The sequence below is a fragment of the Poecilia reticulata genome, chromosome 13 (assembly GCF_904066995.2).
Source record: "Poecilia reticulata chromosome 13, P_reticulata-male-v2, whole genome shotgun sequence".
NCBI classification, from domain to species: Eukaryota; Metazoa; Chordata; class Actinopteri; order Cyprinodontiformes; family Poeciliidae; genus Poecilia; species Poecilia reticulata.
In genome coordinates, this window is record NC_088842.1 from 33,172,688 (window position 1) to 33,199,779 (window position 27,092).

General features: G+C 49.3%; 2 protein-coding genes across 4 annotated transcripts in view; one reads left to right on the forward strand and one right to left on the reverse strand.

Moving 5' to 3' along the window:
- LOC103460035 (uncharacterized) overlaps nt 1–25,709 on the forward strand; it is a 26,975-nt gene extending 1,266 nt beyond the window's left edge. For 2 of the 3 annotated variants that reach the window (XM_008401999.3, XM_081614427.1), the window contains exons 2-12: nt 17,288–17,480; nt 17,865–18,015; nt 19,389–19,571; nt 19,719–19,853; nt 19,921–20,115; nt 22,566–22,881; nt 22,988–23,088; nt 24,269–24,484; nt 24,646–24,786; nt 24,981–25,036; nt 25,109–25,709. In XM_008401999.3, the coding sequence (XP_008400221.2) occupies nt 17,305–17,480; nt 17,865–18,015; nt 19,389–19,571; nt 19,719–19,853; nt 19,921–20,115; nt 22,566–22,881; nt 22,988–23,088; nt 24,269–24,484; nt 24,646–24,786; nt 24,981–25,036; nt 25,109–25,283 (1,845 nt within the window). In that variant the 5' untranslated portion in view covers nt 17,288–17,304 and the 3' untranslated portion in view covers nt 25,284–25,709. The remainder of the gene's footprint in view (nt 1–17,287; nt 17,481–17,864; nt 18,016–19,388; nt 19,572–19,718; nt 19,854–19,920; nt 20,116–22,565; nt 22,882–22,987; nt 23,089–24,268; nt 24,485–24,645; nt 24,787–24,980; nt 25,037–25,108) is intronic. The other variant, XM_008402001.3, reaches the window with a different exon arrangement.
- LOC145554639 (uncharacterized) lies at nt 13,198–17,135 on the reverse strand. The gene is made up of 3 exons (XM_081614816.1): nt 16,416–17,135; nt 14,370–15,471; nt 13,198–14,193 (listed from the first exon to the last, which is right to left on the reverse strand). The coding sequence occupies exons 1-3, from the start codon at nt 17,039–17,041 to the stop codon at nt 13,198–13,200; spliced, it is 2,724 nt and encodes a 907-aa protein (XP_081470942.1). The 5' UTR covers nt 17,042–17,135.
- Nucleotides 25,710–27,092: the final 1,383 nt, after the last annotated feature.

Consider the following 27,092-nt stretch of genomic DNA (forward strand, 5'->3'; position numbering starts at 1 on the left):
GCAGCAACAGATGACCTTTAGGAGGTCAAAAGGTCAAACCGGAGAACAGAGACAGCAGAGGACGGTTTGGACTCCATGCAGAACCAGAACCCGGTGCTGGTTGTGAAGCTCGGTAGTGGCAGTGTCATGGTTTGGGAATCAGAAGATGGTCACCAGTTGAGCCTAAAGTGGAGAGAAGCTCCTGGAATGGCCTAGTCAAAGTCTGGCGGATTATCAGATTTTATTGATGACATTTATAAACACATTGGCTTTGAATGAAGGATTCAGTTCTACAGTGTAAAACTGCTCCTATCTGATGCAGCGTTTAACCCCTCACCTGGTTGCCATGGCAGCAGCTCATCATTGCTTCAGACTCCATCTTGGAAAACTCAGATTTAAAGAAGTTCTGGTTGTTATTAAAATAAATTAACATAATTCAGGGGCTGATCACTCAGGAATGTGTCTGCAGCCTGGAGATGGTGGAATAAACCAGAGAGTTAGCTTTAGCACAGATGGTGAGCTAAACCTGTTAGCTTTAGCACAGATGGTAAGCTAAACCTGTTAGCTTTAGCACAGATGGTGAGCTAAACCTGTTAGTGCTAGCACTAACTGTTAGCTAAACATGTTAGCTTTAGCACAGATGGTAAGCTAAACCTGTTAGTGCTAGCACTGTTAGCTAAACATGTTAGCTTTAGCACAGATGGTAAGCTAAACCTGTTAGTGCTAGCACTAGCTGTTAGCTAAACATGTTAGCTTTAGCACAGATGGTGAGCTAAACCTGTTAGTGCTAGCACTAATTGTTAGCTAAACATGTTAGCTTTAGCACAGATGGTATGCTAAACCTGTTGGTGCTAGCACAGATGGTAAGCTAAACCTGTTAGCTTTAGCACAGATGGTGAGCTAAACCTGTTAGTGCTAGCACTAATTGTTAGCTAAACATGTTAGCTTTAGCACAGATGGTGAGCTAAACCTGTTAGTGCTAGCACTAACTGTTAGCTAAACATGTTAGCTTTAGCACAGATGGTGAGCTAAACCTGTTAGTGCTAGCACTAACTGTTAGCTAAACATGTTAGCTTTAGCACAGATGGTAAGCTAAACCTGTTAGTGCTAGCACTAACTGTTAGCTAAACATGTTAGCTTTAGCACAGATGGTAAGCTAAACCTGTTAGTGCTAGCACTAATTGTTAGCTAAACATGTTAGCTTTAGCACAGATGGTGAGCTAAACCTGTTAGTGCTATCACTAATTGTTAGCTAAACATGTTAGCTTTAGCACAGATGGTGAGCTAAACCTGTTAGTGCTAGCACTAACTGTTAGCTAAACATGTTAGCTTTAGCACAGATGGTGAGCTAAACCTGTTAGTGCTAGCACTAACTGTTAGCTAAACATGTTAGCTTTAGCACAGATGGTGAGCTAAACCTGTTAGTGCTAGCACTAACTGTTAGCTAAACATGTTAGCTTTAGCACAGATGGTAAGCTAAACCTGTTAGTGCTAGCACTAACTGTTAGCTAAACATGTTAGCTTTAGCACAGATGGTGAGCTAAACCTGTTAGTGCTAGCACTAACTGTTAGCTAAACATGTTAGCTTTAGCACAGATGGTGAGCTAAACCTGTTAGTGCTAGCACTAACTGTTAGCTAAACATGTTAGCTTTAGCACAGATGGTGAGCTAAACCTGTTAGTGCTATCACTAAATGTTAGCTAAACATGTTAGCTTTAGCACAGATGGTATGCTAAACCTGTTAGTGCTTGCACTAACTGTTAGCTAAACATGTTAGCTTTAGCACAGATGGTGAGCTAAACCTGTTAGTGCTAGCACTGTTAGCTAAACCTGTTAGCTTTAGCACAGATGGTGAGCTAAACCTGTTAGTGCTATCACTAATTGTTAGCTAAACCTGTTAGTGCTATCACTAATTGTTAGCTAAACATGTTAGCTTTAGCACAGATGGTGAGCTAAACCTGTTAGTGCTAGCACTGTTAGCTAAACCTGTTAGCTTTACACAGATGGTATGCTAAACCTGTTAGTGCTAGCACTAACTGTTAGCTAAACATGTTAGCTTTAGCACAGATGGTGAGCTAAACCTGTTAGTGCTATCACTAATTGTTAGCTAAACATGTTAGCGCTATCACTAATTGTTAGCTAAACATGTTAGCTTTAGCACAGATGGTGAGCTAAACCTGTTAGTGCTATCACTAATTGTTAGCTAAACATGTTAGCTTTAGCACAGATGGTGAGCTAAACCTGTTAGTGCTATCACTAATTGTTAGCTAAACATGTTAGCTTTAGCACAGATGGTGAGCTAAACCTGTTAGTGCTATCACTAATTGTTAGCTAAACATGTTAGCTTTAGCACAGATGGTGAGCTAAACCTGTTAGTGCTATCACTAATTGTTAGCTAAACATGTTAGCTTTAGCACAGATGGTGAGCTAAACCTGTTAGTGCTAGCACTAACTGTTAGCTAAACATGTTAGCTTTAGCACAGATGGTAAGCTAAACCTGTTAGTGCTAGCACTAACTGTTAGCTAAACATGTTAGCTTTAGCACAGATGGTGAGCTAAACCTGTTAGTGCTAGCACTAACTGTTAGCTAAACATGTTAGCTTTAGCACAGATGGTGAGCTAAACCTGTTAGTGCTAGCACTAACTGTTAGCTAAACATGTTAGCTTTAGCACAGATGGTGAGCTAAACCTGTTAGTGCTATCACTAAATGTTAGCTAAACATGTTAGCTTTAGCACAGATGGTATGCTAAACCTGTTAGTGCTTGCACTAACTGTTAGCTAAACATGTTAGCTTTAGCACAGATGGTAAGCTAAACCTGTTAGTGCTAGCACTGTTAGCTAAACCTGTTAGCTTTAGCACAGATGGTGAGCTAAACCTGTTAGTGCTATCACTAATTGTTAGCTAAACCTGTTAGTGCTATCACTAATTGTTAGCTAAACATGTTAGCTTTAGCACAGATGGTGAGCTAAACCTGTTAGTGCTATCACTAATTGTTAGCTAAACATGTTAGCTTTAGCACAGATGGTGAGCTAAACCTGTTAGTGCTATCACTAATTGTTAGCTAAACATGTTAGCTTTAGCACAGATGGTGAGCTAAACCTGTTAGTGCTATCACTAATTGTTAGCTAAACATGTTAGCTTTAGCACAGATGGTGAGCTAAACCTGTTAGTGCTAGCACTAACTGTTAGCTAAACATGTTAGCTTTAGCACAGATGGTGAGCTAAACCTGTTAGTGCTAGCACTAACTGTTAGCTAAACATGTTAGCTTTAGCACAGATGGTAAGCTAAACCTGTTAGTGCTAGCACTAACTGTTAGCTAAACATGTTAGCTTTAGCACAGATGGTGAGCTAAACCTGTTAGTGCTAGCACTAACTGTTAGCTAAACATGTTAGCTTTAGCACAGATGGTGAGCTAAACCTGTTAGTGCTAGCACTAACTGTTAGCTAAACATGTTAGCTTTAGCACAGATGGTGAGCTAAACCTGTTAGTGCTATCACTAAATGTTAGCTAAACATGTTAGCTTTAGCACAGATGGTATGCTAAACCTGTTAGTGCTTGCACTAACTGTTAGCTAAACATGTTAGCTTTAGCACAGATGGTGAGCTAAACCTGTTAGTGCTAGCACTGTTAGCTAAACCTGTTAGCTTTAGCACAGATGGTGAGCTAAACCTGTTAGTGCTATCACTAATTGTTAGCTAAACCTGTTAGTGCTATCACTAATTGTTAGCTAAACATGTTAGCTTTAGCACAGATGGTGAGCTAAACCTGTTAGTGCTAGCACTAACTGTTAGCTAAACATGTTAGCTTTAGCACAGATGGTGAGCTAAACCTGTTAGTGCTATCACTAAATGTTAGCTAAACATGTTAGCTTTAGCACAGATGGTATGCTAAACCTGTTAGTGCTTGCACTAACTGTTAGCTAAACATGTTAGCTTTAGCACAGATGGTGAGCTAAACCTGTTAGTGCTAGCACTAACTGTTAGCTAAACATGTTAGCTTTAGCACAGATGGTATGCTAAACCTGTTAGTGCTAGCACTAACTGTTAGCTAAACATGTTAGCTTTAGCACAGATGGTGAGCTAAACCTGTTAGTGCTAGCACTAATTGTTAGCTAAACATGTTAGCTTTAGCACAGATGGTGAGCTAAACCTGTTAGTGCTATCACTAATTGTTAGCTAAACATGTTAGCTTTAGCACAGATGGTGAGCTAAACCTGTTAGCTTTAGCACAGATGGTAAGCTAAACCTGTTAGCTTTAGCACAGATGGTGAGCTAAACCTGTTAGTGCTAGCACTAACTGTTAGCTAAACATGTTAGCTTTAGCACAGATGGTAAGCTAAACCTGTTAGTGCTAGCACTAACTGTTAGCTAAACATGTTAGCTTTAGCACAGATGGTATGCTAAACCTGTTAGTGCTAGCACTAACTGTTAGCTAAACATGTTAGCTTTAGCACAGATGGTGAGCTAAACCTGTTAGTGCTAGCACTAACTGTTAGCTAAACATGTTAGCTTTAGCACAGATGGTATGCTAAACCTGTTAGTGCTAGCACTAACTGTTAGCTAAACATGTTAGCTTTAGCACAGATGGTATGCTAAACCTGTTAGTGCTAGCACTAATTGTTAGCTAAACATGTTAGCTTTAGCACAGATGGTATGCTAAACCTGTTAGTGCTATCACTAATTGTTAGCTAAACATGTTAGCTTTAGCACAGATGGTGAGCTAAACCTGTTAGTGCTAGCACTAACTGTTAGCTAAACATGTTAGCTTTAGCACAGATGGTGAGCTAAACCTGTTAGTGCTAGCACTAACTGTTAGCTAAACATGTTAGCTTTAGCACAGATGGTGAGCTAAACCTGTTAGTGCTAGCACTAACTGTTAGCTAAACATGTTAGCTTTAGCACAGATGGTATGCTAAACCTGTTAGTGCTAGCACTAACTGTTAGCTAAACATGTTAGCTTTAGCACAGATGGTTGTTGATGAAAAGTAAAAGCGTTTAGCTAACTATATCATAAATAATGTCTGAGTTCCTCTGTTAATACTTTAAGAAGTTGGCTGTTTTCTGAAACTATTTTTGGTTTTTCAAAGTTTAAGGCTTTATTAATGAGTTGGTCCATCAGATTCTGAGGTTCTTCACAGATCTACTCTGTCCTCTGCAGCTTCCTGTTTAAACCTGATCTGGTCCTCAGACCAGGATCTGTTCAGGACTTCCTGACTCTTCCTTCATGCTCCACTGAGCTTCAATAATTACCTCTGGTGTTGTTGTTCAGGTCGGGGCTGAAATGATGTTGGGCTGTTTGATTTTAGAGCCTTTCAAGGCTCCGCAGTGGGAACTCCGGCCGGCTCGTGTTTCACCATGCAGGTTGTGCTGATTCTTTCTGTTGGGATGCAAACGCGGCTCGGCTTACAGCGAGAGAGACGTCCTGCTGTATCTTCACTCTAATGGCCGCCTTTGTGTCGCTGCTGAATAGATTTCAGGCTTCAGTTTACTTTGACTCGCTTCTTTATGAGTATGAAGCATTAATCCTCTCAGCACAGCAGGAAAAGTTTAGATTCATTTCTTTTATCTTTAACACAAAAAGCCCAGATATTACAGAACAATATGAACTGATTCAATGTTTGGCTTTTTCTCAGCTGTTTCAAAATGAGTCAAAATGCTGGACTGGATTCAGATGTTTAATGTTCTTTTCAAGGTTTGCAATTATTTCCCATTTTAACCAAACTATAGAAACAAAATAAGCAAATAAAAATTACTGAATAAATGAAATATATTTCTTGTTTTCATCAAATTGGAGCAAAATTCAACTTTCCAGAGTTTCTCTGGTCATTCATGAAGCCTCTGAGGAAATGTGGATGCTGACATTAGCAGCTACACGTTAGCATGTAGCTGCTCCATGTTAGCGTGAATGTTAGCATTCACGCTGCTGTCGGCGGATGAAGCTGTGCGTCAGATTTACTGCCGTACCAGAAACACGCCGATAGAAAGGTTCCAGCAAACTGAGCTGCATAAATTAGCCTCCAGTTGGTGGTTTGATTCCCTCCAAGTTTTGTCTTGGATGCTAAATAAGAGGTGAGTTGGGATGTTGGGTGAATTCGACTGAAATGATGCGGACAGCGACTCCGTTTTCTCCCGGCCAGGAATTTAAAGGCTGATTCTGTAAAACTAGAAACCTTCCTGAGTCCGTCTCAGTTCGTCCTCCCAGCGCTGACATCATGTCTCCTGGAAGGACAGAGACACTTTTGTTCTCCGTCTCGCTGCTTTTGTTCAGGGAAGACAAAAGACCAACACTGGGGGGCAAATGAGGAAGAAGAGGATGAAGAGGAGAGGAAGATGATGAGGGACAGACGATAACCTTTAGCTTTAATTAGCAAATGGCTAAAAATGTTCAGAATAGCAGAGACTCTGCTGCTGGTAACTCAAAATGAAAAGTTTTCTTCTTGAGGAAATAATATTTCATTTTAACCTGCTGAGTCAGAAAACCTCTAAATAACTTGATTCAATCAGATTTAACAAAGTTTGACCAGATCTGATTCATTATATTACAACAGTTAACTGGCTGCTAGCAAAGTCTCCTTTAGCCTGTAGCTAACTGTCGCCATGTTGTTCGCTGGGTCGGCCAATCAGACGCGAGCTGCTTTGCTTTAGTTGGTCTGAACTTCCAGATCAGACCAGATGGGTCCCTTTTCTTTATGGTCCAGGGTCTCTGCTTTGGGCCCAGACGTGGTTCTGAGACGTGGTTCTGCTTTAGGCCCAGACGTGGTTCTGCTTTGGGCCCAGACGTGGTTCTGCTTTGGGCCCAGACGTGGTTCTGAGACGTGGTTCCGCTTTGGGCCCAGACGTGGTTCTGAGACGTGGTTCCGCTTTGGGCCCAGACGTGGTTCTGCTTTGGGCCCAGACGTGGTTCTGCTTTGGGCCCAGACGTGGTTCCGCTTTGGGCCCAGACGTGGTTCTGCTTTGGGCCCAGACGTGGTTCTGCTTTGGGCCCAGACGTGGTTCTGAGACGTGGTTCCGCTTTGGGCCCAGACGTGGTTCTGCTTTGGGCCCAGACGTGGTTCCGCTTTGGGCCCAGACGTGGTTCCGCTTTGGGCCCAGACGTGGTTCTGAGACGTGGTTCCGCTTTGGGCCCAGACGTGGTTCTGAGACGTGGTTCTGCTTTGGGCCCAGACGTGGTTCTGCTTTGGGCCCAGACGTGGTTCTGCTTTGGGCCCAGACGTGGTTCTGCTTTGGGCCCAGACGTGGTTCCGCTTTGGGCCCAGACGTGGTTCCGCTTTGGGCCCAGACGTGGTTCTGAGACGTGGTTCCGCTTTGGGCCCAGACGTGGTTCTGAGACGTTGTTCTGCTTTGGGCCCAGACGTGGTTCCGCTTTGGGCCCAGACGTGGTTCCGCTTTGGGCCCAGACGTGGTTCTGAGACGTGGTTCTGCTTTGGGCCCAGACGTGGTTCCGCTTTGGGCCCAGACGTGGTTCTGAGACGTGGTTCTGCTTTGGGCCCAGACGTGGTTCTGCTTTGGGCCCAGACGTTGTTCCGCTTTGGGCCCAGACGTGGTTCCGCTTTGGGCCCAGACGTGGTTCTGCTTTGGGCCCAGACGTGGTTCTGCTTTGGGCCCAGACGTGGTTCTGAGACGTGGTTCTGCTTTGGGCCCAGACGTGGTTCTGCTTTGGGCCCAGACGTGGTTCCGCTTTGGGCCCAGACGTGGTTCTGCTTTGGGCCCAGACGTGGTTCTGCTTTGGGCCCAGACGTGGTTCTGAGACGTGGTTCTGCTTTGGGCCCAGACGTGGTTCCGCTTTGGGCCCAGACGTGGTTCCGCTTTGGGCCCAGACGTGGTTCTGAGACGTGGTTCTGCTTTGGGCCCAGACGTGGTTCTGAGACGTGGTTCTGCTTTGGGCCCAGACGTGGTTCCGCTTTGGGCCCAGACGTGGTTCTGAGACGTGGTTCTGCTTTGGGCCCAGACGTGGTTCTGAGACGTGGTTCTGCTCGTCCTCCAGGCTTCGCCATGCGGTAAAACGTCTCAGTGTTTCCGTCGGATGATGCTGGAACGTTTTCTTCTTCTTCTCTGTTTCTGCTTCGTTTGGTTTCGGCTGCATGGAGAAACAAACCAGGGAGGAAATGAGGAAACTTTAGGCTGAGAGGCCAGAAACAGAACCGTAGAGAGGAAACGGGCCGAGACGGAGGACTGGATCAGCAGCGGGAGGGGTCCACATGTTCTACATGGTCCACATGTCCACATGTTCTACATGTCCACATGGTCCACATGTCCACATGGTCCACATGTTCTACATGCTCCACATGTTCTACATGTCCACATGTTCACATGGTCCACATGTTCACATGGTCCACATGTGAAACATGGTCCACATGGTCCACATGTTCACATGGTCCACATGTTCTACATGCTCCACATGGTCCACATGTTCTACATGTCCACATGTTCACATGGTCCACATGTTCACATGGTCCACATGTGAAACATGGTCCACATGGTCCACATGTTCACATGGTCCACATGTCCACATGGTCCACATGTTCTACATGCTCCACATGGTCCACATGTTCTACATGTCCACATGTTCACATGGTCCACATGTTCACATGGTCCACATGTGAAACATGGTCCACATGGTCCACATGTTCACATGGTCCACATGTTCTACATGGTCCACATGTCCACATGGTCCACATGTTCTACATGCTCCACATGGTCCACATGTTCTACATGTCCACATGTTCACATGGTCCACATGTTCACATGGTCCACATGTGAAACATGGTCCACATGTTCACATGGTCCACATGTTCACATGGTCCACATGTGAAACATGGTCCACATGTTCACATGGTCCACATGTTCACATGGTTCACATGGTCCACATGTGAAACATGGTCCACATGGTCCACATGTTCACATGGTCCACATGTTCACATGGTCCACATGTGAAACATGGTCCACATGTGAAACATGGTCCACATGGTCCACATGTTCACATGGTCCACATGTTCACATGGTCCACATGTTCACATGGTCCACATGTCCACATGGTCCACATGTTCACATGGTTCACATGGTCCACATGTTCACATGGTCCACATGGTCCACATGTTCACATGGTCCACATGTTCACATGGTCCACATGGTCCACATGTTCACATGGTCCACATGTTCACATGGTCCACATGTTCACATGGTCCACATGTCACATGGTCCACATGTGAAACATGGTCCACATGTTCACATGGTTCACATGGTCCACATGTTCACATGGTCCACATGTGAAACATGGTCCACATGTTCACATGGTCCACATGTTCACATGGTCCACATGTGAAACATGGTCCACATGGTCCACATGTTCACATGGTCCACATGTTCACATGTTCTACATGTCCACATGGTCCACATGTCCACATGTCCACATGGTCCACATGTTCTACATGCTCCACATGGTCCACATGTTCTACATGTCCACATGTTCACATGGTCCACATGTTCACATGGTCCACATGTGAAACATGGTCCACATGGTCCACATGTTCACATGGTCCACATGTTCACATGGTCCACATGTGAAACATGGTCCACATGTTCACATGGTCCACATGTGAAACATGGTCCACATGTTCCACATGTTCACATGGTCCACATGTCCACATGGTCCACATGTTCACATGGTCCACATGTCCACATGGTCCACATGTTCACATGGTTCACATGGTCCACATGGTCCACATGTTCTACATGTCCACATGGTCCACATGTGAAACATGGTCCACATGGTCCACATGTTCACATGGTCCACATGTTCACATGGTCCACATGTTCCACATGTTCCACATGTGAAACATGGTCCACATGTTCACATGGTTCACATGGTCCACATGTTCACATGGTCCACATGTTCACATGGTCCACATGTGAAACATGGTCCACATGGTCCACATGTTCACATGGTTCACATGGTCCACATGGTCCACATGTGAAACATGGTCCACATGTTCACATGGTCCACATGTTCACATGGTCCACATGTTCTACATGTCCACATGGTCCACATGTTCACATGGTCCACATGTTCACATGGTCCACATGTCCACATGTTCACATGTCCACATGGTCCACATGTTCTACATGTTCACATGGTCCACATGTGAACAGGCTGGGACAGCATAACCTCCTGGACATGGACCCGGGTCGGCGGATCAGATGTTTTCCATCCGTCCTTCAGTGATAAAGTTTTACTGATCCTCCTGTTGGCATGGCAACGAGAACCAAGCCGAGGGCGGCGTCTGGTCGGGGGTAAAAACTGATCTGGGTTTTAAATCCTCTCTGGTTCCCAGCAGAACAAATGAGCAGATAAACGTCGACACAGCAGAATCTGATGCAGAGAAAGATTCTATTCACTGAGTTTCAGGGCCGTTCAAAGTGCTTCACCTCATAAAAGCATCATAAAAGCATCATAAAAGCATCATAAACATCATAAACACATTGTGCTGCTCAGGTAGCGGCTCACCTGGACCAGCTGCTGATCAGAACCGAACCCGGCGGGTCCATCCAGTCAGAATGAAATGAGCCACAGACGAGTTTCTCCTTCCTGTCGTTTGTTTTTCAGCTCATTGAGGATAAATGTGGCTCAGATTCATCGTTTAAACACTAAATATTAAATCATAGAAGCTTCAGGTTTGATTCCTGGTCTGAATGTCGTCAGATTCATTTATGTGAGTTTTGACTCTTTAGTTTATTATTGTTCACAGGATGCTGCACGTTTTCACACCACAGAAAAAGTTTGTATATTTACACAAAGTTCATTTTATACAAGCCGCCTGGTGCGCAACATACGGCGCCGCAGGTTGTTGTGGCCACGCAGCTTCATGCATGAGGCCCTGATCAGATTCAGCTCAGACACATGTTGACTCGGGGACACCTGCTGGTGAACCGGCATTTTGCAGCCAGCTGAACTCCTTTATGCATGACCTTTGACCTTTCAACCAAATGGAATAAAAGTCGTGCAAAATGAGCAAACTTCTTGGTTTGACCCAAACTAATGATTGTGCCCTAAACCAACATGGTGTTGATTAAACATTCAGATTTTACGTTTTTACTAAACGTTTCCTTAAATATCTTAAAACTTTTAGACCTGTGAGTTACAAACCAGCAGAGACTGAAGTTTTTCCCTCTGAGGGATCTGCTTTCTGGCTCTGTCTCCACGGCAACCACTCTGCCCATATAAGGCCAAGCAACCTGGGCAGGAAGTTCTCTGCTTGCTGTAACCAACGGTAACGCAGATGTCATCAGGGCTGTGGGGCAGCGGGCAAACTTCTGACCTCTGACCTCCAACCTTAGGTCCAGGTGTCCAGGTCCTCCAGAGCCGCCATCTCTGGAGGAGACTTTAATTGTTCCCTTCAATTCAACCCGACTCCAGTCTGTCTATAAAGTCCGGTTGGGTTGGTGAGGCGTGAACGCTAACTGACCTTTGACCTCTGGTCCTCCAAACCTCGGTCTGGGTTCGGTTTGAATGTGAACGCCAGGCGGACCAGAGACCGCTCCAAAAGCAGGAAGTGGACTACAGAGCAGGGCATTCTGGGTAAATCCATCCAACGCTAACGTGTTAGCCTAGCGCTAGCAGCAGAAATGGCTCCTGGTCTTTAGCCTAAGGAGAAATCCTCCAACAGCAGCACATTGCATTCTGGGTAAATCCAACCAAAGCTAACGTGCTAGCCTAGCGCTAGCAGCAGAAACGGCTCCTGGTCTTTAGCCTAAAGAGAAATTCTCCAGCCGCTAAAATCCTCCATCTTGTTTCCATCTGGTGAAGAAAAGTTGCTCTCAGCGTCTTCAGAGGTTTTGTGTCGTTTCCTTCAGTGGTTCTTGGTGCAGCGCCCCCACAGGCCAGGAGGGGAACAGGTTGGTTTGACTCAGAGCAGCTGGAGGTGGAGCAGATGTTCTGGTTCCAGTAGAACCGGGTCGACCGGACCATCATGTAAATGATCTTTGATGCTTTCCTGCTCCAACATCTGAACTTCCTCCTCAACATGGATTCTCCTCCTTAATGACGATCCTGTTTTGGGATCAGTGGAAACTTTGTCTCATTTCGTTTCTGAGTAATCTGAGGAACGCGCCAGTGACCGGCCCGATAAAACATGGAGGACCAGGCAGGGAGCGCTTGATTTATGAGTCTGGACAGATGAAGGTTGTCAGGCGGACACACACCTCCACACACTTCATGGAGCTGATGGGGATGGAAGGAGACGACTACAACCCAGAACAGAAGAAGTTCAGTGAGATCATCTGATCTGGGAGCAACTTGGAATACCGATGGATGGATGGATGGATGGATGGATGGATGGATGGATGGTTGATTGGTTGGTTGGTTGGTTGGACGGACGGTTGGTTGGTTGGTTGGATGGACAGTTGGTTGGTTGGACGGACGGTTGGTTGGACGGACAGTTGGTTGGTTGGTTGGTTGGACGGACGGTTGGATGGTTGGTTGGTTGGTTGGTTGGTTGGTTGGACGGACGGACGGTTGGTTGGACGGACGGTTGGTTGGTTGGTTGGACGGACGGTTGGATGGTTGGTTGGTTGGACGGACGGTTGGTTGGTTGGTTGGTTGGATGGTTGGACGGAGGGTTGGATGGTTGGTTGGTTGGATGGTTGGACGGACGGTTGGTTGGTTGGTTGGATGGACGGTTGGATGGTTGGTTGGTTGGACGGACGGTTGGATGGTTGGTTGGTTGGTTGGTTGGTTGGTTGGATGGACGGACGGTTGGTTGGTTGGTTGGTTGGACGGACGGTTGGTTGGTTGGTTGGTTGGTTGGTTGGTTGGTTGGTTGGTTGGTTGGTCGGTTGGTTGGTTGGACGGACGGTTGGATGGTTGGTTGGTTGGTTGGACGGTTGGTTGGTTGGTTGGATGGTTGGACGGAGGGTTGGTTGGTTGGTTGGTTGGTTGGTTGGTTGGTTGGTTGGACGGACGGTTGGTTGGTTGGTTGGTTGGTTGGACGGTTGGTTGGTTGGTTGGATGGTTGGACGGAGGGTTGGATGGTTGGTTGGTTGGTTGGTTGGTTGGTTGGATGGTTGGACGGAGGGTTGGATGGTTGGTTGGTTGGTTGGACGGACGGTTGGTTGGTTGGATGGTTGGACGGACGGACGGTTGGATGGTTGGTTGGTTGGTTGGACGGACGGTTGGTTGGTTGGTTGGATGGTTGGACGGAGGGTTGGATGGTTGGTTGGTTAGTTGGTTGGTTGGACGGACGGTTGGATGGTTGGTTGGTTGGTTGGTTGGTCGGACGGTTGGTTGGTTGGTTGGGAGGTTGGTTGGATGGTTGGACGGAGGGTTGGATGGTTGGTTGGTTGGATGGTTGGACGGACGGTTGGTTGGTTGGACGGACGGTTGGTTGGTTGGACGGACGGTTGGTTGGTTGGTTGGACGGACGGTTGGTTGGTTGGTTGGTTGGTTGGTTGGACGGTTGGTTGGTTGGTTGGTTGGTTGGTTGGACGGACGGTTGGTTGGTTGGTTGGACGGACGGTTGGTTGGTTGGTTGGTTGGACGGACGGTTGGTTGGTTGGTTGGATGGTTGGACGGAGGGTTGGATGGTTGGTTGGTTGGTTGGACGGACGGACGGTTGGTTGGTTGGTTGGTTGGTTGGTTGGTTGGTTGGTTGGTTGGTTGGTTGGACGGACGGTTGGTTGGTTGGTTGGACGGACGGTTGGTTGGTTGGTTGGTTGGACGGACGGTTGGTTGGATGGTTGGACGGACGGTTGGATGGTTGGTTGGTTGGTTGGACGGACGGTTGGATGGTTGGTTGGACGGACGGTTGGTTGGTTGGATGGACGGTTGGTTGGTTGGTTGGTTGGTTGGTTGGATGGTTGGACGGACGGTTGGTTGGTTGGTTGGTTGGTTGGTTGGACGGACGGTTGGATGGTTGGTTGGACGGACGGTTGGATGGTTGGTTGGTTGGTTGGACGGACGGTTGGTTGGTTGGTTGGACGGACGGTTGGTTGGTTGGTTGGTTGGACGGACGGTTGGTTGGTTGGATGGTTGGACGGTTGGTTGGTTGGACGGACGGTTGGTTGGTTGGTTGGTTGGTTGGTTGGTTGGTTGGTTGGATGGTTGGACGGACGGTTGGTTGGTTGGTTGGTTGGATGGTTGGTTGGACGGTTGGTTGGTTGGTTGGACGGACGGTTGGATGGTTGGTTGGTTGGTTGGTTGGTTGGTTGGTTGGTTGGACGGACGGTTGGTTGGTTGGATGGTTGGACGGTTGGTTGGTTGGACGGACGGTTGGATGGTTGGTTGGATGGTTGGTTGGTTGGTTGGTTGGTTGGACGGACGGTTGGTTGGTTGGTTGGTTGGATGGACGGTTGGACGGTTGGATGGTTGGTTGGTTGGACGGACGGTTGGTTGGTTGGTTGGTTGGATGGACGGTTGGTTGGTTGGACGGACGGTTGGATGGTTGGTTGGTTGGTTGGTTGGTTGGTTGGTTGGTTGGATGGTTGGTTGGTTGGTTGGTTGGACGGACGGTTGGTTGGTTGGACGGAGGGTTGGATGGTTGGTTGGTTGGATGGTTGGTTGGTTGGTTGGTTGGTTGGTTGGTTGGACGGACGGTTGGTTGGTTGGACGGAGGGTTGGATGGTTGGTTGGTTGGTTGGTTGGATGGTTGGTTGGATGGTTGGACGGAGGGTTGGATGGTTGGTTGGTTGGTTGGTTGGTTGGTTGGTTGGTTGGTTGGTTGGTTGGTTGGTTGGTTGGTTGGTTGGTTGGTTGGTTGGTTGGTTGGTTGGTTGGTTGGTTGGTTGGACGGACGGTTGGTTGGTTGGACGGAGGGTTGGATGGTTGGTTGGTTGGTTGGTTGGATGGTTGGTTGGATGGTTGGACGGAGGGTTGGATGGTTGGTTGGTTGGTTGGTTGGATGGTTGGTTGGTTGGTTGGTTGGTTGGTTGGTTGGTTGGTTGGTTGGACGGACGGTTGGTTGGTTGGTCGGAGGGTTGGATGGTTGGTTGGTTGGTTGGATGGTTGGACGGAGGGTTGGATGGTTGGTTGGACGGTTGGTTGGTTGGTTGGATGGTTGGACGGACGGTTGGTTGGTTGGACGGAGGGTTGGATGGTTGGTTGGATGGTTGGTTGGATGGTTGGACGGAGGGTTGGATGGTTGGTTGGTTGGTTGGTTGGTTGGACGGACGGTTGGTTGGTTGGTTGGTTGGACGGATGGTTGGTTGGTTGGTTGGTTGGTTGGTTGGTTGGACGGACGGTTGGTTGGTTGGTTGGTTGGTTGGACGGACGGTTGGTTGGTTGGTTGGTTGGTTGGACGGACGGTTGGTTGGTTGGATGGACGGTTGGTTGGTTGGATGGTTGGTTGGTTGGACGGACGGTTGGTTGGATGGATGGTCGGTCGGTCGGTCGGTCGGTTGGTTGGTTGGTTGGTTGGTTGGTTGGTTGGACGGACGGTTGGTTGGACGGACGGTTGGTTGGTTGGTTGGTTGGATGGTTGGTTGGACGGTTGGTTGGTTGGTTGGACGGACGGTTGGATGGTTGGTTGGTTGGTTGGTTGGTTGGTTGGTTGGTTGGTTGGACGGACGGTTGGTTGGTTGGATGGTTGGACGGTTGGTTGGTTGGACGGACGGTTGGATGGTTGGTTGGTTGGTTGGTTGGTTGGTTGGTTGGTTGGACGGACGGTTGGTTGGTTGGTTGGTTGGATGGACGGTTGGTTGGTTGGACGGACGGTTGGACGGTTGGATGGTTGGTTGGTTGGACGGACGGTTGGTTGGTTGGTTGGATGGACGGTTGGTTGGTTGGTTGGTTGGACGGACGGTTGGATGGTTGGTTGGTTGGTTGGTTGGTTGGTTGGTTGGATGGTTGGTTGGTTGGTTGGTTGGACGGACGGTTGGTTGGTTGGACGGAGGGTTGGATGGTTGGTTGGTTGGATGGTTGGTTGGTTGGTTGGTTGGTTGGTTGGTTGGTTGGTTGGTTGGACGGACGGTTGGTTGGTTGGACGGAGGGTTGGATGGTTGGTTGGTTGGTTGGTTGGATGGTTGGTTGGATGGTTGGACGGAGGGTTGGATGGTTGGTTGGTTGGTTGGTTGGTTGGTTGGTTGGTTGGTTGGTTGGTTGGTTGGTTGGTTGGTTGGTTGGTTGGTTGGTTGGTTGGTTGGTTGGTTGGTTGGTTGGACGGACGGTTGGTTGGTTGGACGGAGGGTTGGATGGTTGGTTGGTTGGTTGGTTGGATGGTTGGTTGGATGGTTGGACGGAGGGTTGGATGGTTGGTTGGTTGGTTGGTTGGATGGTTGGTTGGTTGGTTGGTTGGTTGGTTGGTTGGTTGGTTGGACGGACGGTTGGTTGGTTGGACGGAGGGTTGGATGGTTGGTTGGTTGGTTGGATGGTTGGTTGGATGGTTGGACGGAGGGTTGGATGGTTGGTTGGACGGTTGGTTGGTTGGTTGGATGGTTGGACGGACGGTTGGTTGGTTGGACGGAGGGTTGGATGGTTGGTTGGATGGTTGGTTGGATGGTTGGACGGAGGGTTGGATGGTTGGTTGGTTGGTTGGTTGGATGGTTGGACGGACGGTTGGTTGGTTGGTTGGTTGGACGGACGGTTGGTTGGTTGGTTGGTTGGTTGGTTGGTTGGTTGGTTGGACGGACGGTTGGTTGGTTGGTTGGTTGGACGGACGGTTGGTTGGTTGGTTGGTTGGTTGGACGGACGGTTGGTTGGTTGGATGGACGGTTGGTTGGTTGGTTGGTTGGTTGGTTGGATGGTTGGTTGGTTGGACGGACGGTTGGTTGGATGGATGGTCGGTCGGTCGGTCGGTTGGTTGGTTGGTTGGTTGGTTGGTTGGTTGGTTGGACGGACGGTTGGTTGGATGGACGGTTGGTTGGTTGGTTGGTTGGTTGGTTGGTTGGTTGGTTGGTTGGTTGGATGGACGGTTGGTTGGTTGGTTGGTTGGTTGGTTGGTTGGTTGGTTGGTTGGTTGGTTGGTTGGTTGGTTGGTTGGTTGGTTGGTTGGTTGGTTGGACGGACGGTTGGTTGGTTGGTTGGTTGGTTGGTTGGATGGTCGGTCGGTCGGTCGGTCGGTTGCTGTGACATAAAGTTCTGGTTCTGGTCCACCAGGTCACTGCATCAGAGTGAGATTAGAGTCTTCTGTCACGTTTTAAAGAGTCCCTGCAGAATGTTGTCTTGCTGAAATTGGTTCCACATGTAAACGTTCCGCATGAGTTCTGGATTTGTTTGGTACCGGGCCGAACCGGGTCAGTTCAGACCGGACCATCACCTCCACTACCAGGTCCAAACAGCTGGGATGGTGACCTGACTTCCTGTAGCATTCTCCATCAGGTGGATCAGAGGATGAGATGATGTCTGGACCGAACCCGTCCTCACAGAACCACGCAGACGACGCCGGGCCTGGAGACGAGTCCCTGGACCCAGAACCACTGCTGGATCCGAACCAGCAACCCGTCCTCTGCAGCTGGACGGGTCAGGGAGACAGCAGCTGGAGCCCAGATGGAGACCAGCCGAGATACGGGGGGTGAGAGCATTTCTTTACTGATGGAGTCAGGCAATGAATGAATGAATGAATGAATGAATGAATGAATGAATGAATGAATGAATGAACTGTTATAAAGCAGTGCAAAGTGTTTACATCATAAAAACACAAACAATCAAACTCTGAATCAACAACAGAGAAAAGCAGGAAACATTTTGATGAATGTTCCAGTTATTGTTAAAACGACCAACCAGCTGCTGTTTGGACTGAAAGACACTCAGGGTTTCGCCTGTTTTGCTGTTTTCTGGGAGCTTGCAGTTCATGAATGATGCCTCAACGATCTGCTGCAGGAAAAACCTGTGAAAACCTCAGGAGCCTCGTTACTCAGAACATTTACAGCGTTTTCTGTGCCGCTCCTTCCTGCAGGTTGGACAGGAAGTGGGTCCTCTGGCACGAGTTCATGCAGGAACACGCCCACCTGGATGCCTGGCTGCGATTGGCTGAGCAGGCCGTTAACACCTTGAGCCCCGCCCACCTTACCTACAGCGCCTCCAAGGAGGAGCTGAGGAGGTTCCAGGTACTGCAGTGGGACAAAGGTCCTGATTTCTCCTGATTTTAGAAATTATTATGATGGAGTGACGATAAACTTAAGTTTTGATTGAAAGAATGGTTCAATAAATCATTAAATATAAATCTGACATACATGGACATGGTGAGCAGTGGAGCTGCTGCTTTATGCTGATGACTTTGTGCCACAAGTGCAGGAGCGTCACCAGGAATCTTGGGCCCCTGACATCAGGTGACATTGGGCCCCTGACATCAGGTGACATTGGGCCCCTGACATCAGGTGACATTGGGCCCCTGACATCAGGTGACATTGGGCCCCTGACATCAGGTGACATTGGGCCCCTGACATCAGGTGACATTGGGCCCCTGACATCAGATGACATTGGGCCCCTGACATCAGGTGACATTGGGCCCCTGACATCAGATGACATTGGGCCCCTGACATCAGGTGACATTGGGCCCCTGACATCAGATGACATTGGGCCCCTGACATCAGGTGACATTGGGCCCCTGACATCAGGTGACATTGGGCCCCTGACATCAGATGACATTGGGCCCCTGACCAGCTGCTGTTATCTGACCCATAAAAAGTGTCACAGTTTTAAAGGCTGAGCAGCAACATGAGGTTGTGATTGACAGCACTAAAACTCTCCTGCCTCTGGTTGTTTCCAGCACTGGGAGAAAGCAGAGGAAATAGATTTTTCACAGTTTACCTCTCATACCGTAATGTCACAACATAATGACAGTTTTAACAAATATGTGGAAAAAATATTTATATAAAAGTTACTGCAGCTTTAATTTCACTCAGGAGAGGACGGATCAGGAGGGACGTGGGTTAGAGCTGCTGCTGACTGACTCATCTGTTAAGTGGTAAAAGGTACAAGGGACAAGTTAAATATATGAATATGTTGGTAATTTGTTTCCTTAATTCATTAAATGCTGTGAAATGGAGGCAAACAGTCTGTAGCTAAGCTAATTATGCTAAATGGTTGATAATCTCACACAGTCTACTCACCTCTTGGAGAAAAACTGGGTTATAAATTAACACTCTCACCTTTTTCTCTATTTCTCTAGAAAACCTGACTATAACTTTTCTTAGCAGCACAGTAACAGCCACAGTCGTTCTTGTTTCCTACCGTCTGCTGCTGAAAACGTCACCGTCCAGCAGGAACAAACCATTTCATGCGGGGCGTCTGGGGGGTTCAGGTCAAATATGGATGTGTGTTTTTTGGTCTTGAAGTGGGAACATAAACGTTTTACTGCTAAAAACAATCTTTGAAAATACAATATGATTAATAAACTGTGGAGGGCCCCCTGCTGGTCAGGCCCCTGCTGGTCAGGCCCCTGGAACTGCCATCACTTTTCCCTGTGTATGTGACTCAGAGGCTGCGGAGCGAGGCGGGATCCCAGCTGATCCGGTTGGACGGCCTGACCCGGAGGAACCGGACCCTTCCTCGGCTCTTCCAGGGCGCTGTGCAGGTTCGGCTGCTGGGGGCGGCGCGGGAATGTGGGCGGCGATGGGACGAGGTGGACGCCAAACTGGAAACCATCACAGGACGACTGCAGGTCAGACTGGACCCTGACCAGAACCAGAACCAAACCGCCTGGGTTCAGCAATAAATGTTTTCTTAGTTAATATCAAAGGGAAGCTGGAGTTTTTTCCTGATGGTTTTGTGCTAAATGAGTTTTTAGTGTGTTTATCTCTGTCTTCAGCGCTGCGTCTCAGAGTGGGAGGAGTTTGAAGCAGAGAGGGAGGAGCTTGCGCTCTGGTTGGCAGACATGGACGCTCGCCTCACAGCCATCCATCACATGGCAGGAAGTAACTGTGACAAGCTGAGAGAGCTCCGGGTGAGTTCCTGATGGCCCACAGCACCACAGGGACACGGCGGTGGCAGCATCATGACCTCCCCTTCAGTCCTTCCAGCAGGTGCTGTGCGAGAACTCGGGTCGGGTCAACGACCTACTGCGGCGCGGCGAGGAGCTGATCCAGCGCCGTGAGCCGGCCGACGCTCGCCGCGTGGAGAGCCACCTGCTGGAGCTGCTGCGCCGCTGCAGCCACGTCTACGACAACATCGCCCGCACGCACACCCGGCTGCTCAGCACCGTGCTGGTAACCATGGAGACACCGAAACTGGGCCCGGGTTCTGGGCTGTCAGGCTCTGGAGAGAATCCAAACTGGGACCAGTTCAGTTGACGTGAACTCGTTTGTTGGAAAACTTTTATGCTTAGGGGAGGCAGCATATGCCAGGATGTACAAACTGTCACAACATAAGGACAGTTTTAACAAATATGTGGAAAAAATATTTATATAAAAGTTACTGCAGCTTTAATTTCACTCAGGACGGATCAGGAGGGACGTGGGTTAGAGCTGCTGCTGAATGACTCATCTGTGTATATATATATATATATATATATATATATATATATATATATATATATATATATATATATATATATCGTCTGTCATTCTCACGTTTAGCTTACACAGACCTAACATTGTTTCAAAATGAGCTTCATGTAGCACTGAGGGTTAAATACAATTTCATTATATAGTTAATTATTTTCATGTCTTTCATACTTCTGCTCCTTGATATGTATTACTGTATTGAACATCGTCTATTAGTCGCCATGTGATGCATCGAGTCCAGAAAACCATTTTATCAAATGCAGGACCAGCAGAAATCTGTCTCAGATATTAGTAGCGCATCATTTGTTATCAGATATATTAATAAATTAAATACGCTTTAAAATAAAGCTGATAAAACTGATGTTTGATGCATAAATTCTCCAGGATGCAGATCTATAAACAGTTTGGTTTCTGTTAATTATGTCAAGATGCAAGAAAAGGCCAATTTCTCTTATATTGGTCAGTCGTTTTATTTTGAAGGAGCCGTAGTTTGATGACTGTTATAAATATCTCCATGTTTTACGAACAGAGGGGATTAGTTCAGCAGTGAGCCGCAATAAAGGTGATAAACAGGTGAAGAGCCAAACCGTGTCGGCATCACCCAACACGTGGACCCGTTGCCATGGCAACCGACAGACAACAGCTCACCGAGCAGCTAAAGCAGAGATACGTTCAGTCCTACCAGGGGAATCAACACCAAACTAACATTTCTCTCACAAAAACACCAAAACAGAACATCCTGTTACGTCATGCCGTCAGGCTTGATGTCTATATTGTCATTATTAATAAGTTTTAGCCTGAGCACAGCGGCGGTTGATTAGCTGATTTAAACAGCTGCTCTACTGATGACGTGGTGGCGGGTTGATTAGTGCCAACGGAACCAAAACACGCCGAACTGCGCAGCACATGCTAAGGTTATCAAAGTCAATATAAGGCTAGCAACACGTAGGCTAGCAACAGTTAGGCTAGCAACAGTTAGACTAGCAACAGTTAGGCTAGCAACAGTTAGGCTAGCAACAGTTAGGCTAGCAACAGTTAGGCTAGCAACAGGTAGGCTAACAACAGTTAGGCTAACAACAGTTAGGCTAGCAACAGGTAGGCTAACAACAGTTAGGCTAGCAACAGGTATGTTAACAACAGTTAGGCTAGCAACAGTTAGGCTAACAACAGTTAGGCTAACAACAGTTAGGCTAGCAACAGGTAGGCTAGCAACAGTTAGGCTAACAACAGTTAGGCTAGCAACAGTTAGGCTAGCAACAGTTAGGCTAGCAACAGTTAGGCTAGCAACAGTTAGGCTAGCAACAGTTAGGCTAGCAACAGTTAGGCTAGCAACAGTTAGGCTAGCAACAGTTAGGCTAGCAACAGTTAGGCTAGCAACAGTTAGGCTAGCAACAGTTAGGCTAGCAACAGTTAGGCTAGCAACAGTTAGGCTAGCAACAGTTAGGCTAGCAACAGTTAGGCTAGCAACAGTTAGGCTAGCAACAGTTAGGCTAGCAACAGTTAGGCTAGCAACAGTTAGGCTAGCAACAGTTAGGCTAACAACAGTTAGGCTAGCAACAGTTAGGCTAGCAACAGTTAGGCTAGCAACTGTTAGGCTAGCAACAGTTAGGCTAGCAACAGTTAAGCTAGCATAACTGACCCACTGCTCACTTGTTCAATGTTTTCTCCAAATTAAAACTTTTTCTTCACCTGTTGAATGTGAAACCCTTCAACCTTGTTATCTATGGCTGTCATAGTGTGGAATTAACCGCTAAACATTTCGTCCATTTTTCAGATTCTTTGCGTAAGTGTGGTATTTCCTGACCACCCGTAATGTTGACTCAATGGACAGCATGGCGCATGTGTGGTGCACGATAAATCACGTAATGTCCAGTTCAGTAATATATATCCATCCTATCAATGCTGCTGCCTCGCGGTCTGTCCTTCTCGCACTTCCCTACTCAGCAGTAGGTGTCAGGTTACATTGTGTTGCATTCAATGTTGTCGGAAAAAGGAGATTCATAACGTCCGATTTCCATAACTATTTATTGAATTCATAGTCGCCAGCTGGGTGGCAGCATCCGGTCCTGCTTCCTTTGTATTTCGTGGAGAAAAGAGGGCGGGGCCTAAAAACAGAAAGATGAAGACTCATTCTCATCCTCTTCCTCCTGCAGGTGTTCGATGGTGTCACGGTTCTGACCCGGCCTGCAGATTCTGGCTATCCTTCAGAGTCTGTCCTCCAGTCGGACCTGGACCCATCCTCGGTTCCGACCGATCTCAGAGGTGAACCTTCAGAAAACCACCAGCTCTTTCCTTCAGATTTCAGACAGTCCATGAACGCAACACCGACCGGGCCGGCCCGTCGACCTCCGACACCTCCGCCATCGCCTTCCCATGAGCACCTGGGGCTAGAGTGGGACCCATCGGTAGACATCGGCCGCTCTCTCTCTCACGACGATGCAGACTCTTCCTACTTCAGCGTCTGTACAGGTACTGACCCGACCCAGTTCAGAACCCGTGATCCAACATGGCCGCCTCGATCTGGGGTTCTGACCTGAGGATGATGAAGGTCAGTTCAGGACGCTCCTCTCTGCAGGCCTGTGCCAACCAGATGAGACCAAGAGGTGGAGCTACCTGAGCTCCTTCGACTCCCGCTCTGACATCACCGCTGACATCACAAACCAGGAAGCAGCTCTGGTGAGTCACATGACCTCCATCGCAGAATCTAAGGTGAAAGAAACAGACGACATTTCTGAAGATCTGGGTTCATCTGCAGATTCAATCGGGTCGGGGCCTGGCTCAGGTCCGGCTCAGGTCCGGGTCTGGGTCTGATCCCGATCCGGTCCAGGTCTGATCCTGGTCCTGGTCAGATCCTGGTCCTGGTCCGGTCCCCAGAGTTGTCTCCATTAGACACTTGTTGCTCACTCTGTCCGGTTAACATATTTGGACCCCAGAATCCAAATCAGTCCGACATCGAACCTTCGGTAAGAAACGCTCCAGGCTCCTCATGCCCACTGGGATGCATGGTGGAGGACCTGTGATGCTGTGGGTCTCTCTCCTAAGAAGCAATGACTGGAAACATGAACAGTTTGAAAACCAGAAGACTGGAAGCAGAAATCTGGATTCTGGTAGTAAAACTGCAGATGGTCTCGGACTTCAGGTCACATCAACCCAGAACTGTTTAACCCTTTGCAGTCGAGGTCTAACTGGCCGTCCCAGTCTCTCTTCTCTGTGCGTCAGCGCTCGCTATGAAGCCATGTAGCGATAGCTAGCTAACCTACTACTAACCCTACACACCACAAACTCTAACTAACACACTTATAGTCTAAAAAACCCATCGAAACACTCAGTAAAATCCGGCGGCCCCCAGAGGCCCCAGTGGGTCCTGGAGGCCCCAATGGGTCCCAGCGGCCCCCAGTGGGTCCTGGAGGCCCCAGCGGGTCCTGGAGGCCCCAGCAGCCCCAGTGGGCCCAACGGCTCCAGTGGCCCCCAGAGGCCCCAGTGGGTCCTGGAGGCCCCAGCAGCCCCAGTGGGCCCAACGGCTCCAGTGGCCCCGGCGGCCCCCAGAGGCCCCAGTGGGTCCTGGAGGCCCCAGCAGCCCCAGTGGCCCCACGGCTCCAGTGGCCCCGGCGGCCCCCAGAGGCCCCAGTGGGTCCTGGAGGCCCCAGCAGCCCCAGTGGCCCCAACGGCTCCAGTGGCCCCGGCGGCCCCAGTGGCCCCCAGAGGCCCCAGCGGGTCCTGGAGGCCCCAGTGGCCCCAGCGGCCCCCAGTGGGTCCTGGAGGCCCCAGTGGGTCCTGGAGGCCCCAGTGGTCCCAGAGGCCCCAGTGGTCCTCCAACAAACCCTCTAACCGTCTGACCAACGTAACTTGTCCACAGGAATGGACGGACCAACCAGAACCAGGTCTGGTCTCACCGGTCACCAGCAGACAGGAAGAGGACCAATGGGCCGCCTCCAGCCCTGAAGCAGATCTCAACAAGCCAATGAGGTTCGACGGAGGGCGGGTCACGGCGTGGCTGAGGGTCCAAAGCTCCGCCCCTGCAGAAATGACGACTTCCTGTTCCAGGGCGGTGCAGACGGACGGAGACGGGAAGGTGGGCTCGCTGACCGGAAGTGTCTTAGAGCAGGTTCTGGTTCTGGTCCCGGTTCTAGGGGAACCTTGCTGCTTTAGAGCTGCTTCAGCTTCATGGGCTGAAATCTGACCAATCAGAGCCCTCAGTCCTCCCCTGGTGATTCTGATTGGATCTGTTTTCAGGAGCCTCTCCAGGATGTTCTGACTCAGGATCGTCATGGCGACAGCTGGCGTCGTCATGGCGACAGGCAGCGTCCTCTTCCTGCGCCCTCCTCCAGGGAACCAGCAGGGGCTGCGATTGGTTACCTGCAGTCGGCTCTACAGGTGAGTCCAGCAGGTTCTGGTGGCGCTGCGGTTGAGCTCAGTCCTCGGCGCGGCCGTCGCAGGTTCGATTCCCGCCCTGGTGACCTCAGCCTTCCCTGTCACATCAAGGCCATTAGAGCCAATAAAACAGAGATGTTCGCTGTCGAGAGGCGTCACTCCTCCAGCATTCTGATGATCTACTTCCTGTTGATCAGGAGGAAGAGGAGCCGTCCTGCAGTGATGAAGAGGAGCAGCGTCTCTCTGAGCCCAGGTGAGCATTCAGGTGTTCCAGAACCAGAACCTGGTCCAGCTCCTGCTCTGCTCACACCCATTCCTCCCACAGCAGACCTTCCTCCTCCTCTTCATCAGCACTCCTCTTCCTCCTCCTGGCTGCTGCTCTCGCCCTGCTGGCTGGCCTCATCCTGGTTGCCATGGAGCCTCCCTGTCACCGTGGCAACAGGATGCCACGCTCCCTCCATCTGACGCTGAGCTACGTCAACGGGCCGCCGCCCACCTGAAGCGGGTCAGAGGTCATCCCTCAGGGTCTCCTGAAGCCGCTGCCGATCCAGTCCGGTTTGATCCGGTCCAGTCCGAAAGCGTTGGGCCCACATCCTGGATCTGCTGGTTCTGGAGGTTCTGCATGATGAACCGGGTCTCCAGAACCGGACCATGAACAGAATGTGTTCCATCCAGGATCCTCCAGGATGTTTTCCCTCCAGCGAGTTTTCCGGCCGTCCCGTCTGAACCGGATCGTCTTTTTCAATGTTTGAATTTTTAAATTGTGTCCGGATTTCAGGAAGATCATCTGGGATTTTCAGGAATTCCGACATGAACGTGGCTCTGGAACGTTTCACTTTTATATTTTGTTTCTGTAAATTAAGAAAAATCATCTGGATTGTAGAAAAAAGTGTTTTTTTGTAAAGGAATAAAATAAATCAAAGTTGTGAATTTGTCCAGTTTTCACCTTTAGAAAAGACGGAATGTTTCCAGAATGATGAAGGGCAGCGGTTCTGTTCGGACCCGGCCACCCCGCCCTGAGCGGTTCTGCTTGATGGCCGGATCCGATTGGTCCGGGAGGGAGGATGGTTTAATGTGAGCGGAGAAAAGATTCCAGGGGATTTCAGATCACAGTTCAATCCCACACTGGAAAAATCCAGTTTCCACATTTAAACGCTTCATGAGCTGCCTGGAAACACCTGGAGAGGCCTGGAGAGGCCTGGAAGTCCTTAGCCTTGAGCGGGTTGGGCTCCAGGTGGTTCTGCCCAGCGGACCGGCTGCAACTGAGGAAGAAACCAGAATTTCATGTTTTCTGATCGACTGAAGACAATAAAACCTGCAGCTTCCAAACGAGTTGGACCAGAACCAGCAGATTGCAGGAACATTCCAGGAACATTCCAGGAACATTCCAGGAGCGTTCCAGCTCCTCCGGCTCCGGGAATGTCAGGCCTGTCCTCCGTCAGAGGAACACTGGAAGCTTTGTTCGGTTCTGCTGAGACTCAGCAGGAGCTGCTGGTTGAAAACCGGTTGGGTCAAAATGGAGTCTGTGTCACGTCATAACAGAACCCCAGGAAACGGAGGCAGGAAGAGGTTCCTAGGTAGCAATGTTAAAGCCCCAATGAGAGAGTGGGCCCAATAGGGGGCACTGCTGGTACCGACCCGCTGGTACCGACCCGCTGGTACCGGCCTGTTGGTACCGACCCTCTGGTACCGACCCGCTGGTACCGACCCGCTGGTACCGACCCGCTGGTACCGGCCTGTTGGTACCGACCCGCTGGTACCGGCCTGTTGGTACCGACTTGTTGGTACCGACCCGCTGGTACCAACCCGTTGGTACCGACCCGCTGGTACCGGCCTGTTGGTACCGACCCTGTTGGTACCGACCCGCTGGTACCGGCCTGTTGGTACCGACCTGCTGGTACCGACCTGTTGGTACCGACCTGCTGGTACCGGCCCGCTGGTACCGGCCCGATGGTACCGACCTGCTGGTACCGGCCTCAGGTTCTCCTGGTCACCACTAGGACGGCCAGTGGATCAACTTAATGTTTATCTTTCATAAACAAACATTCATAACTACGTGATTATCTTCATTTGAACTGTAGCAACATGTCCTAGTGTCTCCATGGTAACGGTCCCCGGTGTCTCCATGGTAACGGTCCCCGGTGTCTCCATGGTAACGGTCCCCGGTGTCTCCATGGTTACGGTCCCCGGTGTCTCCATGGTTACGGTCCCCAGTGTCTCCATGGTAACGGTCCCCAGTGTCTCCATGGTTACGGTCCCCAGTGTCTCCATGGTAACGGTCCCCAGTGTCTCCATGGTTACGGTCCCCA